The 18,344-nt window shown below is 47.2% G+C and overlaps 1 protein-coding gene across 1 annotated transcript in view; it reads right to left on the reverse strand.

The window, feature by feature from the left end:
* The window catches only part of PMIS2 (PMIS2 transmembrane protein), a 111,151-nt gene extending 93,668 nt beyond the window's left edge, over positions 1–17,483 (reverse strand). Inside the window, exon 1 of the mRNA XM_085614295.1 lies at positions 16,921–17,483. Coding sequence (XP_085470421.1) covers positions 16,921–17,238 — 318 coding nt within the window. The 5' untranslated portion in view covers positions 17,239–17,483. The remainder of the gene's footprint in view (positions 1–16,920) is intronic.
* Between the last annotated feature and the right edge of the window lie 861 nt (positions 17,484–18,344).

The raw sequence follows: 18,344 nt of genomic DNA on the forward strand, positions 1-18,344 counted from the left end.
CATGGTCCCTCCATGTTACTTCACTGATACGACATTCTTATAACTTCACCAGTATACCCTAATCCTGAGCCGAGTCATGGTCCCTCCGTGTTACTTTACTGCTGGAAACCTCACAGAACTTCACCAGCGTACTTCAGTCTTGAAGCGATTCATGGTCACTCCACATTACTTCACTGCCAGTACCCCCTCATAACTCCACCAGTGTACTTCGGTTCTGAGCAGAGTCATGGCCTGAGCGGAGTCATGGTCCCTCCATGCTACTTTACTGCTGGGACCCCCTCATAACTCCACCAGTTTACCTCAGTCCTCAGCCGAGTCATGGTCCCTCCATGTTACTTCTCTGCTGGTACCCCCTCACAACTCCACCAGTGTACCTCAGTCTTGAGTCGATTCATGGTCTCTCCATGTTACTTCACTGCTGAGACCCCTCATATCTCCACCAGTGTACATCACCCGGAGCCGAGCCATGGACCCTCCATGTTACTTCACTGCTACAATATTCTTATAACTCCACCAGCGTTTCTCATCTGGAGCCGAGTCATGGTCCCTCCACGTTACTTCACTGCTGGCACCCTCTCATAACTCTACCAGTGTACATCATCCTGAACCAAGTCATGATCCCCCCATGTTACTTCACTACCAGGATGCTCTTATAACTTCACCAGTGTACCTCAGTCCTGAGCCGAGTCATGGTCCCTCCATGTTACTTCACTGCCGGAACCCCCACACAACTCCAACAGCATGCCTCAGTACTGAGCTGAGTCATGGAGTGAGCCGAGTCATGGTCCCTCCGTGTTACTTCACTGCTGGAACCCCAACACAATTTCACCAGTGTACATCTAGGATGCTCTTATAACTCCACCAGTGTACCTCAGTCCTGAGCAGAGTCATGGTTCCTCCACGTTACTTCACTGCTAGGATGCTCTTATAACTCCACCAGTGTAACTCAATCCTGTGATGAGCCAGGGACCCTCTATGATACTTCAGTGCTGGGACCCCTTCATTCTGAGCAGAGCCATGGTCCCTCTATGTTACTTCACTGCTGGGACCCCCTCACAACTCACCAGTGTACCTCAGTCATGAGCCGAGCCATGGTCCCTCCATGTTACTACACTGCTGGCATCCCTCATAACTCCACCAGTGTACCTCATCCTGAGTCAAGTCATGGTCCCTCCATGTTACTACACTGTTGGGACCCCCTCATAACTCCACAAGTGTACCTCACTCATGAGCCGAGCCATGGTCCCTCCATGTTACTACACTGCTGGCATCCCTCATAACTCCACCAGTGTACCTCATCCTGAGCCAAGTCATTGTCCCTCCATGTTACTACACTGTTGGGACCCCCTCATAACTCCACAAGTGTACCTCAGTCCTGAGCCGAGTCATGGTCCCTCCATGTTACTTCAGTGCTGGGACCCCCTCATAACTCCACCAGTGTACCTCATCCTGAGCAAAGTCATGGTCCCTCCATGTTACTTCACTGTTGGGACCCCCTCATAACTCCATCAGTGTACCTCATTGTGAGCAGAGTCATGGTCCCTCCATGCTACTTCACTGCTGAAACCCCCTCATAACTCCACCAGTGTACCTCAGTCCTGAGCTGAATCATGGCCTGAGCTGAGTCATGGTCCAGCCATGTTACTTCACTGCTAGGACCCCCCTCACAACTCCACCAGTGTACCTCAGTCCTCAGCAGAGTCAGTTACTACACTGCTGAGACCCCTTCATAACTCCACCAGTGTACCTCCTCCTAAGCGGACTCATGGTCCCTTCATGTAACTACACTATTAGGACCCCCTCATAACTACACCAGTGTCCATCATCATAAACAGAGTCATGGTCCCGCCATATTACTACACTGCTGGGACCCCCCTCATAACTCTACCAGTGTAAATCATCCTGAACCAAGTCACGGTCCCTCCATGTTACTTCTCTGCTTGGACCCCCTCACAACTTCACCAGTGTACCTCATCCTGAGCCGAGTCATGGTCCCTCCTTGTTACATGACTGCTGGGACCCCCTTACAGCTCCACCATTGTACCTCATCCTGAGCAGAGTCATGGTCCCTCTATGTTACTTCACTGCTGGGATTCCCTCATAACTCCATCAGAGGCCACATTGATAGACACCTTGTCATGGTCCCTCCATGTTACTTCACTGATACGACATTCTTATAACTTCACCAGTATACCCTAATCCTGAGCCGAGTCATGGTCCCTCCGTGTTACTTTACTGCTGGAAACCTCACAGAACTTCACCAGCGTACTTCAGTCTTGAAGCGATTCATGGTCACTCCACATTACTTCACTGCCAGTACCCCCTCATAACTCCACCAGTGTACTTCGGTTCTGAGCAGAGTCATGGCCTGAGCGGAGTCATGGTCCCTCCATGCTACTTTACTGCTGGGACCCCCTCATAACTCCACCAGTTTACCTCAGTCCTCAGCCGAGTCATGGTCCCTCCATGTTACTTCTCTGCTGGTACCCCCTCACAACTCCACCAGTGTACCTCAGTCTTGAGTCGATTCATGGTCTCTCCATGTTACTTCACTGCTGAGACCCCTCATATCTCCACCAGTGTACATCACCCGGAGCCGAGCCATGGACCCTCCATGTTACTTCACTGCTACAATATTCTTATAACTCCACCAGCGTTTCTCATCTGGAGCCGAGTCATGGTCCCTCCACGTTACTTCACTGCTGGCACCCTCTCATAACTCTACCAGTGTACATCATCCTGAACCAAGTCATGATCCCCCCATGTTACTTCACTACCAGGATGCTCTTATAACTTCACCAGTGTACCTCAGTCCTGAGCCGAGTCATGGTCCCTCCATGTTACTTCACTGCCGGAACCCCCACACAACTCCAACAGCATGCCTCAGTACTGAGCTGAGTCATGGAGTGAGCCGAGTCATGGTCCCTCCGTGTTACTTCACTGCTGGAACCCCAACACAATTTCACCAGTGTACATCTAGGATGCTCTTATAACTCCACCAGTGTACCTCAGTCCTGAGCAGAGTCATGGTTCCTCCACGTTACTTCACTGCTAGGATGCTCTTATAACTCCACCAGTGTAACTCAATCCTGTGATGAGCCAGGGACCCTCTATGATACTTCAGTGCTGGGACCCCTTCATTCTGAGCAGAGCCATGGTCCCTCTATGTTACTTCACTGCTGGGACCCCCTCACAACTCACCAGTGTACCTCAGTCATGAGCCGAGCCATGGTCCCTCCATGTTACTACACTGCTGGCATCCCTCATAACTCCACCAGTGTACCTCATCCTGAGTCAAGTCATGGTCCCTCCATGTTACTACACTGTTGGGACCCCCTCATAACTCCACAAGTGTACCTCACTCATGAGCCGAGCCATGGTCCCTCCATGTTACTACACTGCTGGCATCCCTCATAACTCCACCAGTGTACCTCATCCTGAGCCAAGTCATTGTCCCTCCATGTTACTACACTGTTGGGACCCCCTCATAACTCCACAAGTGTACCTCAGTCCTGAGCCGAGTCATGGTCCCTCCATGTTACTTCAGTGCTGGGACCCCCTCATAACTCCACCAGTGTACCTCATCCTGAGCAAAGTCATGGTCCCTCCATGTTACTTCACTGTTGGGACCCCCTCATAACTCCATCAGTGTACCTCATTGTGAGCAGAGTCATGGTCCCTCCATGCTACTTCACTGCTGAAACCCCCTCATAACTCCACCAGTGTACCTCAGTCCTGAGCTGAATCATGGCCTGAGCTGAGTCATGGTCCAGCCATGTTACTTCACTGCTAGGACCCCCCTCACAACTCCACCAGTGTACCTCAGTCCTCAGCAGAGTCAGTTACTACACTGCTGAGACCCCTTCATAACTCCACCAGTGTACCTCCTCCTAAGCGGACTCATGGTCCCTTCATGTAACTACACTATTAGGACCCCCTCATAACTACACCAGTGTCCATCATCATAAACAGAGTCATGGTCCCGCCATATTACTACACTGCTGGGACCCCCTCATAACTTCACCAGTGTACCTCAGTCCTGAGTGGAGTCATGGTCCATCCATGTTACTACACTGCTGGGACCGCCAGTTTACCTAAGTCCTGTAATGATTTACAGTCTCTCCTTCTCCACTGTGGGACCCACTCACAGCTCTGCCAGTTTGGATTTGCACTCAGTGAGAGGTACAGCTCTTCCTTCTGCCAGGCCGGGCTTTCAGCAGGAGTTCAATGAATATTATAGCAGAAAAGGATGAGTAGTGATGGGATAAAGCGGACATTGTGCAAAAGACTCTACGAAGCCAGCATAGAGGAGACTGCTCTTGACTGGATCACATACTACCTTCAAAACAGAACAAATGTCATCCATACCCCCCTTTCTCATCCAAACTGTACTGCACTAAAGCAGGAGTCCCACAAGGCTCTATCATCTCACCCATCCTTTTTAACATCTACATGAAGTCCTTACCGGCGCTGATCAATGAATTTCACCTCACATGCTATAACTATGCGGATGACACACAAATACTCCTTCAACGGGGAAGCCCCAAAGACATTGGAAACTCACAAATGTTCTGTTTCCTCAGAGCCGATGATCAGTGGATGAAATCGAGCCATCTCAAATCGGATGCTTTCAAAAACGGAAATACTCACATGTGGCAATTGGAAAAATTATGACCCAATAGCCGCCTGGCCTGATGATTTGGGAACACCGCCTAAAGTATCTAGAGAAGTATTAAACTTCAGCTATCAATGAATGCCCAAGTAGACAAGCTAGCAAGATCAAGCTTAATTACTATAAAAAGTCTGCAATGCATCTTCCCCCACCTGAGAATTCCACACAAGGTCCAGGCTACTATCTCTCTGGTACTGTCTAAACTTTATTATGCCAATAGCCTCTACCATGGATCATCTTTAACAACTATGAAAATACTATAAAAGATTCAGAACTCTGCTACCAGACTACTCCTATATGTAAAGCCACAAGGCCACATCTCACCTGCCTTGAAGGTCCTTCATTAGTTACCAGTTGTCAGAAGATCCACACTGATGTATCACCCAAAAAGCAATACATGGAACAGGGCCAATCTTCATCAGAAAAAAAAATAACCAAATACATTCAACAAAGGTACTTTCGCTCTAGATTGGCACTTCACCCCAAAATCCCAGCATACAAGAAAAAAAACAATAGGTGGCACATCCTTCTCTGCTCAAGCAGCCTAACTATGGAACGCTTTACTCCAAACATAATATCCATGGATATCTACCTTATCTTCAGAAGACTACTCAAGAGTTGTCCCTTCCCCACATAACCACCATGCTCAAACATAAATGTACAGCATTTCTTTGTGTATATAAGCATTTATTTGGGTTATATGTATGTATCTAGATGTGTATTCCTTTGTATGAATACACATATCTAAATATAGATATTAGGTCTGCTTAACAATAACAAATGTACATATTACCTATGGCTATATTATTCTATGTTTAACTTGTATATAGGCCACTGCATAAAATAAGCACATTTTTTATAACTATTTATCTACAATTGCTTCACCATTGAATTATTTAAAGTTTTATATATTATAAAACCAAATAAATTTGATGAAAGTTCAGCAATACTTGAAAATCTGAGTTTATTAAATACAACTTAAAACTAGTTTTATTACCTTCATTATAAATGATACTTCACATGTATCTATGTATTGTTATATGTATTACTCTACTCATAATTCAGCATCTCCAATGCACCTCCCTATATCTCACCCTATACCCCTCTGAATATATTCTCTACCGCCACTCTTTGACTCATCCCAAACCTCATTCTACTACTAGCTCCAATGCACTACCCTATTTCTCACCCCATACCTCTCTCAATATATCTTCTACCTCCACTCTCTGACTCATCCCAAACCCCATTCTATTACTATGATCCCCAAAATAACCCTTTCTAGACTCTTCCCTCCTCTACAGCTCCTTGAATCATCTCAAACCTCTTTTACTATTCAGATCTCCCAAAGAAGCCTTTCTAAACCCTTCCCTCATGTATCCCTCCTAGACTCATCCGATACCTCATCTTGTTCCCTAACCCACTTCTAGAGACTCTTCCCTCCTCCATCTATCCGTTACTCATCCCAAACCTCCTCCACTGCTATGATCTCCAAAGAAACACTTCCTAGACCCTCCCCTCTTCTATCACTCCACTATCCTTTTCAATCCAACTAACAGACTCACATGTCCACCACTCAAAATAATTTCATATTTCCCTATACTAATTCACCAATAATCTTTTTAGGGTTTTGGAGTAGCATGCTACTTGCTGAAAAGCACTTTAATGATTCGTCTGGGGTAGTAAGCGCTATATAAGTGCAATTATAATAACAATAATACACACACAATATATAGGGTAGCAATCGTTTAAGGAGAACTGTGAGAAACAAAGAAACTGAGAAAAAAGGGGAGAAGTGGAACAAGGGCACAACAGAGTTGTGGACAAAAACCCTCACTCACCCGAGGGTTCCACCAACAAATGAAGACCGCAAGGTACCCCATGTGTGCTACAACTTACCCAAGTGGGAAGGAGCAGGAGTGCAAAGCACGTGTTGGATCTACCAACTCAATAAGGCAAGGAGGGGCAGAGTGTAAATAATACGTGAAGTGTGTATTAAAACTACCTACGTAGGGGCAACAACTTTATTCTTCCATCCTACGTGATAGTGGATAAAAAGCAAGTGAAAGTAGGGTTATGGATGTATACCCTATCTAGTGATCAACATGTTTCTGCCATAACGACAATCCAGTTCAGGGCATTCATCAGGACCTATTTCTAGACAGTCACTCTGCTCATTCAAGTGCGTTGCACCACCTGTTACTTCTGTGCTGAGGCCCACACAGTATATGTACCTCACTAGTAACACGCGGCACTGTCTGCTACTTCTGTGTCGAGGCCCACACAGTATATGTACCTCGCTACTAATGCCTGGCACCGCCTGCTACTTTGGTGCTGAGGCCCCACAGTATATGTACATCACTACTAACGCATGTTACCTGCCTGCTGCTTCTGTGCAAGGCCCACACAGTATATGTACCTCAGTTCTAATGCATGGCACCGCCTGCTATTTCTGGGCCGAGTCCCGTACAGTATATGTACTTCACTACTAACGTGTGACACCATCTGCTACTTCTCTGCCAAGGCCCACACAGTAGATCACAGTAGATCACAGGTCTTCAAACTGTGGGGCGCGCCCCCCTGGGGGGGCGTGGATGGGTTCCCAGGGGGGCGCAAAGGCCTCTGCAAGCACATGTAAATGAAGAGGCCTGGAAGTGCAGCAATGTCTACTTGCTGCATTTCCAGGCTGTCTTCATTTACTCTGAAGCCCTCAGAGTGCCGTGGGGCCAGAGGTCAGTGGGTGTGCTGCTGGGGGCTCGCTGGGCAGTGTCTGGAGTCTTAAGACTCCAGCACGCCTGAGTTTTCACAGGTCTTCAAAGACCAATGGCACATTTACATACCTTTGGAAACTGGTTACCGAGGTTTCGTTTTTTTTCTGTTTCCAGTACCCCCTGGGTCCCCACTCTGCCTATTTTTTCATTGTATTTTACATTTACTAATGTAGTGTGAGAATGCTTTTAATGAAAAGGAATATAAAAAAGGGTTGCCATTAGAAAACATGCCAGCCATGTATGTTTAAAGAGCCTGCAAAGACCTTGCTTTCACACTAAATAGGGTCTTAAATAAAAAAGTATGTATTCATTTGTAATGCGACTTTCTGTCTGTTCCTTTTATTTTCAGTCATGAATCACTCATGCAGCCCTAGAACACATTTAAAAGTGCTTTATATTTGCTTTTCGAAGTATGCACAGATAAGTGCTGAAAATAGGGCTTTAGGTACTCTTTATTTTTGTACCGTCTTGGACATCAAAATATTGAGCTGGCAACCTTTATCATAAGACTGGAAGTTTGTTGCAGGATCAGCACATTATTTATTTCCTTCACCCTCGATTCCCTGATTAATTCCGTAATAGCAATAGTTTAATTTATATCTGAAACCCTACGCCCCGTCAATAACATGCTGATTAACTTCAAGTGTCTGGGAAATCACCCTGCATTCAGACAACTCACTCCTCATTCTCACCCTTCACTTTCAAACTCACCCTGCACTCATAGTTATGGTTTTTACGCATTTGCGACATAATCCACACAGTATATGTACCTCACTACTAATGCGTGGCCCCGCCTGTTACTTCTCTGCTGAGGCCCACACAGTATATGTACCTCACTACTAACTCTTGGCACCACCTGCTACTTCTGTGCCAAGGCCCACACAGTAGATGTACCTCACTTCTAGCGGGTGGCACCGCCTGCTACTTCTGTGCCGAGGCCCACACAGTATATGTACCTCACTACTAACGGGTGGAACCGCCTGCTACTTCTGTGCCGGGACCCACACAGTATATGTACCTCACTACTAACGCGTGGCACCACCAACTACTTCTGTGCCGGGACCCATACTATATATGTACCTCACTACTATCGCGTGGCACCGCCTGCTACTTCTGTGCAGAGGCCCACACAGTATATGTACCTCACTACTAATGTGTGGCACCGCCTGTTTCTTCTGTGCCAAGACCCACACAGTATATGTACCTCATTTCTAATACGCGGCACTGACAGCTAATTCTGTGCTGAGGCCCTCAACGTATATGTACCTCACTACTAACGTGTGGCACTGCCTGCTACATCTGTGCCAAGGCCCACACTGTATATGTACCTCACTTCTAAGTTAACACGTGGCACCGCCTGTTATTTCTCTGCGGAGATCAAACACTCATACTAGGTACCTCAGTTCCGAACTACAGCACCCCCTACTTCCCCTGTGCTGAATCTCACACCATATATTCCTCATTCCTGGTCTTGAGTCCCGTTCACTTCCAGTGCTGAGACCCACACAATTTGTACCTCAGTCCTTACCTACCGGACCTGCTTGTACTCCACTGATTAAACTCAGACCTGACCTGCGCACTCTCCTGTAAGCAAGTGATTTGACTTTAGCCTACTGCCTTCCTGACTCCGAACTTTCATAACCCCTGAAACGTCAGTGGTGAAACCAACACTCACTATACTGTACCTCAGTACTGACCCGTGGGATACATAACAAACAACACTTATATACTGCACACTAACCTGCTGGGTCTCCTGTGTAGGTACACACTGGTCACATGCCAGATTAGCACCTTGATCTTCGTGTGTGACACACGCTTTACACCATTCCTCATACATACACTATATATGCCAGTCTGTGCTCGTGGCACTTCAAATTCATCCATTCATCCTACACCTCTAATGGGCCACGGTGTGCGGTGCACTCTGAAGTCCATTCCTCCTGCCTACACTGTGTGCCTCAGTCTGTCGCATACCCTGTACTCCATTCCTTACCCCCACACTATGTACCTATGTCTGTGGAACACCATTTAGTTCATTCAACACTATGTACCTCAGTCTGTGAGTCCCCCCTTTACTCCATTCCCTCTGCCCACACTGTATTTCTCAGTCTGTGAAACACCCTGTACTCCATTCCTCCTGCCCAAACTGTGTGCCTCAGTCTGTTGCACACCCTGTACTCCATTCCTTACACCCACACTATGTACCTCAGTCTGTGGGATTATCCTTTACTCCATCTCCCACATCCTCACTATGTACCTCGGGCTGTGATCACCCTTTACTCCATTCCTCACACAATCCCTGTGTACCCTCACTATGCACCCCAGTCTGTGGAGCACCCTTTACTCCATCCCTCACACCCTCACTATGTACCTCAGTGTGTGGGATTACCCTTTACTCCATCCCCCACACCCTCACTATGTACCTCAGTCTGTGGAGCACCCTTTACTCTATCCCTCAGACCCTCACTATGTACCTCTGTCTGTGGAGCACACTTTACTCAATCCCTCACACCCTCACTATGTACCTCAGTCTGTTGCACACCCTGTACTTCATTTTTTACTCCCAAACTATGTTCCTCAGTCTGTGGAACACCCTTTACTCCATCCCTCACACCATCACTATGTACCTCTGTCTGTGGAGCACCCTTTACTCAATCCCTCACACCCTCACTATGTACCTTAGTCTGTGGGATTACCCTTTACGGAATTTCTCCTACCCACACTGTGTGCCTCAGTCTGTGGAGCACTCTTTTCTCATTTCCTCGCACCCATATCTATGTACCTCAGTCTGTGGGATTACCCATTACTCCATTCCTCACACCCTCACTATGTACCAGCGGAATACGAAGGGAAGCGGCTGCGAGATCTACATCGTAGCGCTGAAGGGTTTCCCTAGAGATTATCGCTTTTAACTGTGGGCTTGCCCTTATTTTACTGATTTTACCATTATTACTGTGCTTTTAAATCTTGGAAAGCGGACTCAGTTTTATCTAATTTATTGCTGGGGTGGTACGCTAGTGCAGAGTAAGGGTGATTGCATTGCCACGATAAGAGATTGTTTGTGCCCAGACTCCCCTGCTTGTTCTTGTGTGCAGTCTCCGCTTCCCCGGTCCAACGCCGGCCTTGTGCCGTTTGATTGGAGGGAAGCGGACACACCTTTTTCTGTCAGCCAATCATCCATAAGACCCTGCACTTCCGGTTTCGGGACCGGATCCAAGCCCCTCCCGCGCCCGGCCATCTATTTTAATGCATGCTGGGCCGGACGCGCAGCGGACGCATGCAGCGGGCGCGCCACCGGCGCGCCGAAGGTGCGCCAAAGGCAAGCCCGTCTGCGCCCGTCCGCGCTAAGCACGTGCCTAAGGCAGGATTTTCTGCCCAAACTGTGCCTAAACTAATATACAGTTCTGAGGCTTTAAGGTCACTCAATGATCAGAGTGAATGCAACTATCAAGTTGCCCCGGATAAATAATGGGGTGCTTACACATGTTACAAGTGTAGACAGGCGTTTCTTTATAGCCCCACCACAGTGATCAATAAGACGAGCCCTCCCATTTCAACTCGCAAATCCAAGTTGCATGGAGGACTCAATGCGAGATCACTCAGTAAACACTGTCAAGATATCAGGGACCTAATATTGGACATGCAGCTTGATTTCTTGTGCATTACGGAATCTTGGTTGAAAGAATGGTCCAACCCAGACATAGCCATTGCACTTCCTCCTAACTATAATATTTACAGGAAGGACAGGGCAGAGGAGGTGGACTGGCCATCATCATTCGTGACTCTCTTTCCTGCTCCATTCTAGAACTAGTCTCATTCAAAGGCGCAGAAAGACTAGGCTTCTGTATTTCTCTGGATGCCTCACTGTCATTTTCAGAGGTCCTTATCTACCGACCGCCTGGTCAAAGCGCCACCTTCATAGACTCGCTAGGAGACGCCTTAAGCCAGCCACTTCTCAAATACGCTAATTTTACAATGCTCGGCGATTTCAATCTCCATTTGGAATCCAAAGGACCTCCTGGCACGGACAATTTCCTTCAAATAATTGAGCTCCTCACTCTAAAACAACTGGTTGAGCACCCCACCCACCAGGCTGGCAACATCCTAGATGGGAACTGTTCCAACTTCACTGCACTTACCGTGAACCCCCCCATCCCATTAATCTGGACAGACCATCACATGATCCCACTTACCTTAGCGTATTCAACAATAGGGAGCCCTGACCACACCTCCCTCAATTCTAAACCCAGTCGTCAATGGTCCAAACTCTTGAATAACCCTAAGCTTATGCCCTTTGCCCAGGCACGCAGACCAATTTTCACAGGCAACCCGAACCAAGACTCATGCCACTTCGATACCTGGCTCTCCACCATATGCAATGATTTAGCGCCCCTAGAGTTTCACGACAGGAATGGAAAGAGGAAACCAAAAACTCAGAGACCACCCTGGTTCACCCCGGAGTTAGCCAAAGAACAATATCATTGCAAGCAACAATAACGTAAATGGAGACAGTCCTACACTACTGATGATAGGCTAGCCTACAAAGCATGTAGAAGACTTTACCATGTCCATATTAAATCCATCAAAAAAGTATATTATTCAAAAGCTATACTGGAGTCTAAACTCGATCAAAAATCAATTTTTAAAATTATCAACTCCTTCACGAATCCTAAAGGACTACAGAAAGACCTACCCCCCTCACAAACTCTGTGCAACAACATCTCTATTTACTTTGAAGACAAGATTTCCAAAATACAAAAAAACTTCCCCCTTACCCCTCCTAACATAGAGACGGAAGCCCCCAATAGAGGCCAGGCCACCTTGGGTATTTCAACCTTTAAACCGGTTTCACTGGAATCTACCTCCAAGGCCATAATGACCTGTAAATCAGGATCCCCATTGGATGCCTGTCCCCCCATGATCCTACACAAACTTATTGACATAATTTACCCGGTCATAAATCAAATGGTCAATTCCTCATTAAGTACAGGCATTGTCCCAGACGACTGGAAACTTGCCCTGGTCAAACCCCTCAAAAAGAAACAAAATGTGGATGCATCGGTCCTCTCGAACCTTCGGCCCATCTCGCTGCTCCCGGCGCTGGGCAAAATTACGGAGAGGTTCGTGCTCAAAGAACTCTCAAACTTCATTGAATCTAATAACACTCTACGCCCTCAACAATCTGGCTTCCGTCCTAGACACTCAACGGAATCCGCCCTCCTATAGATCACAGAGGCGCTAAAAACCCTCGCAGACTCGGGTAAGAAAGCCGTCCTGATCCTCTTGGATCTTTCCGCCACGTTCGATACTATCTCCCATGACATCCTTCTCGCTAGATTCGAACGCGGCGGCATCACGGGTACCGCTCTGGCATGGATCAGATCTTTTCTTACCAATCGTAGACAAACTGTTTCTCTAGGCCCCTTTCTCTCTACGGAGAAGAACATAACAACAGGTGTCCCCCAGGGCTCCTCCTTGAGCCCTCTGTTATTTAACATTTATATGGCCCCCCTCATCTTCCTTATAAAATCCTTTGGTATCGAAGTCACCTCCTATGCTGACGACACCCAAATGATCGTCTCTCTGGACAAAAATAATACCGATGCCGAAACGAACTTCAAAACGTGTCTTTCTCAAGTCATACAATGGATGAAGAACAACCATCTACAATGCAACACCGACAAAACTGAAATCCTACCCATTGGCACTAATGTTACCTTCATCCCTCATAGTTGGTGGCCAGACGGCACCTCCCCTCCAGCAGAGATGGTTAAAGTAGCCAGAAACTTAGGGGTCAAGTTTGACTCCGCCCTATCTTTTCTCCCTCATGCTCTAACCACGGCAGGTACCTGCTTTAGCTTAATGAGGTCCCTGAAGAAATTCTTCGATCTAATTCCACTGGCAGCCAAGAAATCAGTGACAGTTGCCCTAGTCCTCTCGCGCTTGGACTACTGCAACAGCCTGCTAGCGGGTACTAATAAATCCACAATAAAAAGATTGCAAGTGGTTCAAAACGCTGCAGCCCGTCTGGTTTTACAGCTCCCATGCAGATCTTCGGCATCCTCGGCGCTCAAAACCCTGCATTGGCTTCCCATCCATAAAAGAATCCTCTTTAAGAATCTCTTGATCACCCGTAAAGCCACTTGCAGGTCAGGGCCCAGGTACCTTTCAGCACGTTTCTCCCCCTACACCACCACCAGGACTCTTAGATCTTCCTCAGCTAATCTCCTAAAACCACCCCATTCTAAACTCATCACTAAGGGAGGCAAAACGGTCGCATACCTTGGTTCTAAAGCCTGGAACGCACTCCCTATCAGCCTACGATTTCAGGAATCCGAGTCCCTCTTTAGGAAGGCATTAAAAACTTGGATATACAATATCCCAGATGACCACTGCTTTGCGCTAATCTAAATTCTCTTCCATCTTGAAATTCCTTCCCAGCTTCCCTCACCTCGTTCCCTTAGAGCCAGGAGGCTCCTTGCGGAGTGACAGTTTGCGCTTTATAAATGCATACTTACATTACATTACATTACATTACCTCAGTCTATGGAGCACCCTTTTCGTCATTCCTCACACCCTCACTATGTACCTCAGTCTGTGGAGCACCCTTTTCTTCATTCCTCACACCCTCATTATGTACCTCAGTCTGTTGCACACCCTGTACTTCATGTTTTACACCCACACTATGTTCCCCAGTCTATGGAGCACCCTTTACTCCATCCCTCACACCATCACTATGTACTTCTGTCTGTGGAGCACCCTTTACTCAATCATTCACACCCTCACTATGTACCTTAGTCTGTGGGATTACCCTTTACTCCATTCTTCCTACCCACACTGTTTGCTTCAGTCTGTGGGATTACCCTTTACTCCATTCTTCCTACCCACACTGTTTGCTTCAGTCTGTGGAGCACCCTTTACTCCATTCTTCCTACCCACACTGTGTGCTTCAGTCTGTGGAGCACCCTTTTCTCCATTCCTCACACCCTCACTATGTACCTCAGTCTATGGAGCACCCTTTTCTTCATTCCTCACACCCTCACTAAGTACCTCAGTCTATGGAGTACACTTTACTCAATCCCCCACACCCTCCCTGTGTACCTCAGTCTGTGGATCACCCTTTTCTTTATTCCTCACACCCTCTCTATGTACCTCAGTCTGTGGGCTTACCCTTTACTCCATTCTTCCTACCCACACTGTGTGCTTCAGTCTGTGGAGCACCCTTTTCTTCATTCCTCACACCCTCACTATGTACCTCAGTCTATGGAGCACCCTTTTCTTCATTCCTCACACCCTCACTATGTACCTCAGTCTATGGAGCACACTTTACTCAATCCCTCACACCCCCAGTATGTACCTCAATCTGTGGAGCACCCTTTTCTTCATTCCTCACACCCTCACTATGTACATCAGTCTATGGAGCACACTTTACTCAATCCCTCACACCCCCAGTACGTACCTCAGTCTGTGGAGCACCCTTTTCTTCATTCCTCACACCCTCACTATGTACCTCAGTCTATGGAGCACCCTTTTCTTCATTCCTCACACCCTCACTGTGTACCTCAGTCTATGGAGCACACTTTACTCAATCCCTCACACCCTCACTGTGTACCTCAGTCTGTGGAGCACCCTTTTCTTTATTCCTCACACCCTCTCTATGTACCTCAGTCTGTGGGCTTACCCTTTACTCCATTCTTCCTACCCACACTGTTTGCTTCAGTCTGTGGAGCACCCTTTACTCCATTCTTCCTACCCACACTGTGTGCTTCAATCTGTGGAGCACCCTTTTCTCCATTCTTCACACCCTCACTATGTACCTCAGTCTATGGAGCACCCTTTTCTTCATTCCTCACACCCTCACTGTGTACCTCAGTCTATGGAGCACACTTTACTCAATCCCTCACACCCTCACTGTGTACCTCAGTCTGTGGAGCACCCTTTTCTTTATTCCTCACACCCTCTCTATGTACCTCAGTCTGTGGGCTTACCCTTTACTCCATTCTTCCTACCCACACGATGTGCTTCAGTCTGTGGAGCACCCTTTTCTCCATTCCTCACACCCTCACTATGTACCTCAGTCTATGGAGCACCCTTTTCTTCATTCCTCACACCCTCACTATGTACCTCAGTCTATGGAGCACACTTTACTCAATCCCTCACACCCCCAGTACGTACCTCAATCTGTGGAGCACCCTTTTCTTCATTCCTCACACCCTCACTATGTACCTCACTCTGTGGAACACCCTTTACTCAATCATTCACACCCTCACTATGTACCTTAGTCTGTGGGATTACCCTTTACTCCATTCTTCCTACCCACACTGTTTGCTTCAGTCTGTGGGATTACCCTTTACTCCATTCTTCCTATCCACACTGTTTGCTTCAGTCTGTGGAGCACCCTTTACTCCATTCTTCCTACCCACACTGTTTGCTTCAGTCTGTGGAGCACCCTTTACTCCATTCTTCCTACCCACACTGTGTGCTTCAGTCTGTGGAGCACCCTTTTCTCCATTCCTCACACCCTCACTATGTACCTCAGTCTATGGAGCACCCTTTTCTTCATTCCTCACACCCTCACTAAGTACCTCAGTCTATGGAGCACACTTTACTCAATCCCCCACACCCTCACTGTGTACCTCAGTCTGGGGAGCACCCTTTTCTTTATTCCTCACACCCTCTCTATGTACCTCAGTCTGTGGGCTTACTCTTTACTCCATTCTTCCTACCCACACTGTGTGCTTCAGTCTGTGGAGCACCCTTTTCTCCATTCCTCACAACCTCACTATGTACCTCAGTCTATGGAGCACACTTTACTCAATCCCTCACACGCCCAGTACATACCTCAATCTGTGGAGCACCCTTTTCTTCATTCCACACACCCTCACTATGTACCTCAGTCTATGGAGCACCCTTTTCTTCATTCCTCACACCCTCACTGTGTACCTCAGTCTATGGAGCACACTTTACTCAATCCCTCACACCCCCAGTACGTACCTCAGTCTGTGAAGCACCCTTTTCTTCATTCCTCACACCCTCACTATGTACCTCAGTCTATGGAGCACCCTTTTCTTCATTCCTCACACCCTCACTGTGTACCTCAGTCTATGAAGCACACTTTACTCAATCCCTCACACACCCAGTACGTACCTCAGTCTGTGGAGCACCCTTTTCTTCATTCCTCACACCCTCACTATGTACCTCACTCTGTGGAGCACCCTTTAGTTTATTCTACACTGTGTCCATCAGTATTTTGTCTATGTCTATGTGATCATACCTACACAATGTTCCTCAGTCTTGGCCAGCCACACCCCGGTGGTCCATTGCTTATATCTGCATTGTGTATCTCACTCCTGGCCAGCATCACCCCTGCTCCTCAGTGCTCAGGCCCACTCTAGAAGCCTGGCCTGTGGCCCCTAGTTTCCCCACAAAGCCGGTCTAGAGCTCATTCTCGCTGTAAAGCTCATTCTTAGAGGGACCTACCTTAATAGAGAAAACCAGAGCCGCGATGCCGAGGCACAGGCAGCAGCAGAGCAGGTTGAAAATTGAGTAGCCCAGGTAGTCCTTCTCGTAGACCGCTAATGGGGCCACGATCACTGTTGGCTGGGTCACCACCACCGCGTTCTGTCCATGGACGTAGCCCATGTTGTACTGTGGGTAGATCCCAGGGTTCTGGGGAGTGGGGTAGAGGTTGGGTGGCGGGGCACCATAGCCAGGCATGGGTCCTGGTCCGCATGTTGGAGGGGGAAAGCTTGGTGCAGAAGGTTCTTGAGGGTCCTTGGACATGTCATAGCCATACATGGTAAGAGCTGGTAGATCCTTCCCCGTCTGTTGCCCTACTTGCCTGCGTGAGCCGACTCAGAGTTCAGGGTATCTGAGAGCTGGAAGAAGTAATGAGATACACGATGACTCTGGCCTGCTTTGGGGACTATCCAGTTCCTGGTGAAGAAGACTTTCTTCGAAACGCTTTTGTCTGGTTGTCAATGGAAGGTGTGGCGCGTGCTGTGTGGCGCGCCCAGAGGGCTGAATGGATCCGCTCTGCACTATGGAAGCAGACCTTGTACACTGAAAAACAAAACCCAAAACAGGCAAGTTGAATTCTTCAGCAGCATAATATACAGTTGAAGGAGCGGGAGATGGTCGGGTTGGATCACAGTGGGGAATTATTAATCGCAGGGGGCATATGAAAGGATCCTGGTCACAAGTCATCTAAATCTCAAATAAGAAGTGGCAAAGCCAACAGGTCTGGCCTTGGCAAGTAAATGCATTGGTTACATTTTGATTTTCAATTTCTTATTGCAAGCATATGCCTCAAAAAAAAAAAAGAAGAAAACATGGTCATTGTATGTGTGCACTAACAAGGTAAAATATTATTGTATTTAATTTTAATAGAATAATATGGATTCTTCCTAGCAAGTGGGTATCCTTAGAAAAGGTATAGAAACCCTTTTTAGTGTATGTATCCATGTAAAGACATAATTTTAAATGGATGGCTAGATAAGAATTTAAAAAGGAAAAGAAGGGGAAAGAAAAAATGCATTGGCAAGTAAACTTTTTTGGGCGGATGTGTACATGAAATCACATAAAACGCCTTCACTCGGTGTGCAAGGGAGCCACGGCTGAAGGGAGTTGACATATTGCTGTGGTGGGCAGAAGCAAAATCTGAATAATAGTCAAAAAGACCAACAGGCGAAGAGGCAGCCAAAAGCCCCTCTCTATAATTATGCATATTTGATTTATTATGAGACTAAAGCTTCCTGTAGGCCAGACCTAAACATCTGTGCTGTATTCTCTTGCAATCAGTGGATGTCCCTTAGTACAATAAGTCAAATGTAAGCAACATTGTTCAAGAGGTTCTGAGGCCTAAGTCACTTTCACAAAAGGTCATATCTTACTCTTTTTGTGAC

Source organism: Triturus cristatus, chromosome 7 (genome assembly GCF_964204655.1).
Source record: "Triturus cristatus chromosome 7, aTriCri1.1, whole genome shotgun sequence".
Taxonomy (NCBI): Eukaryota; Metazoa; Chordata; class Amphibia; order Caudata; family Salamandridae; genus Triturus; species Triturus cristatus.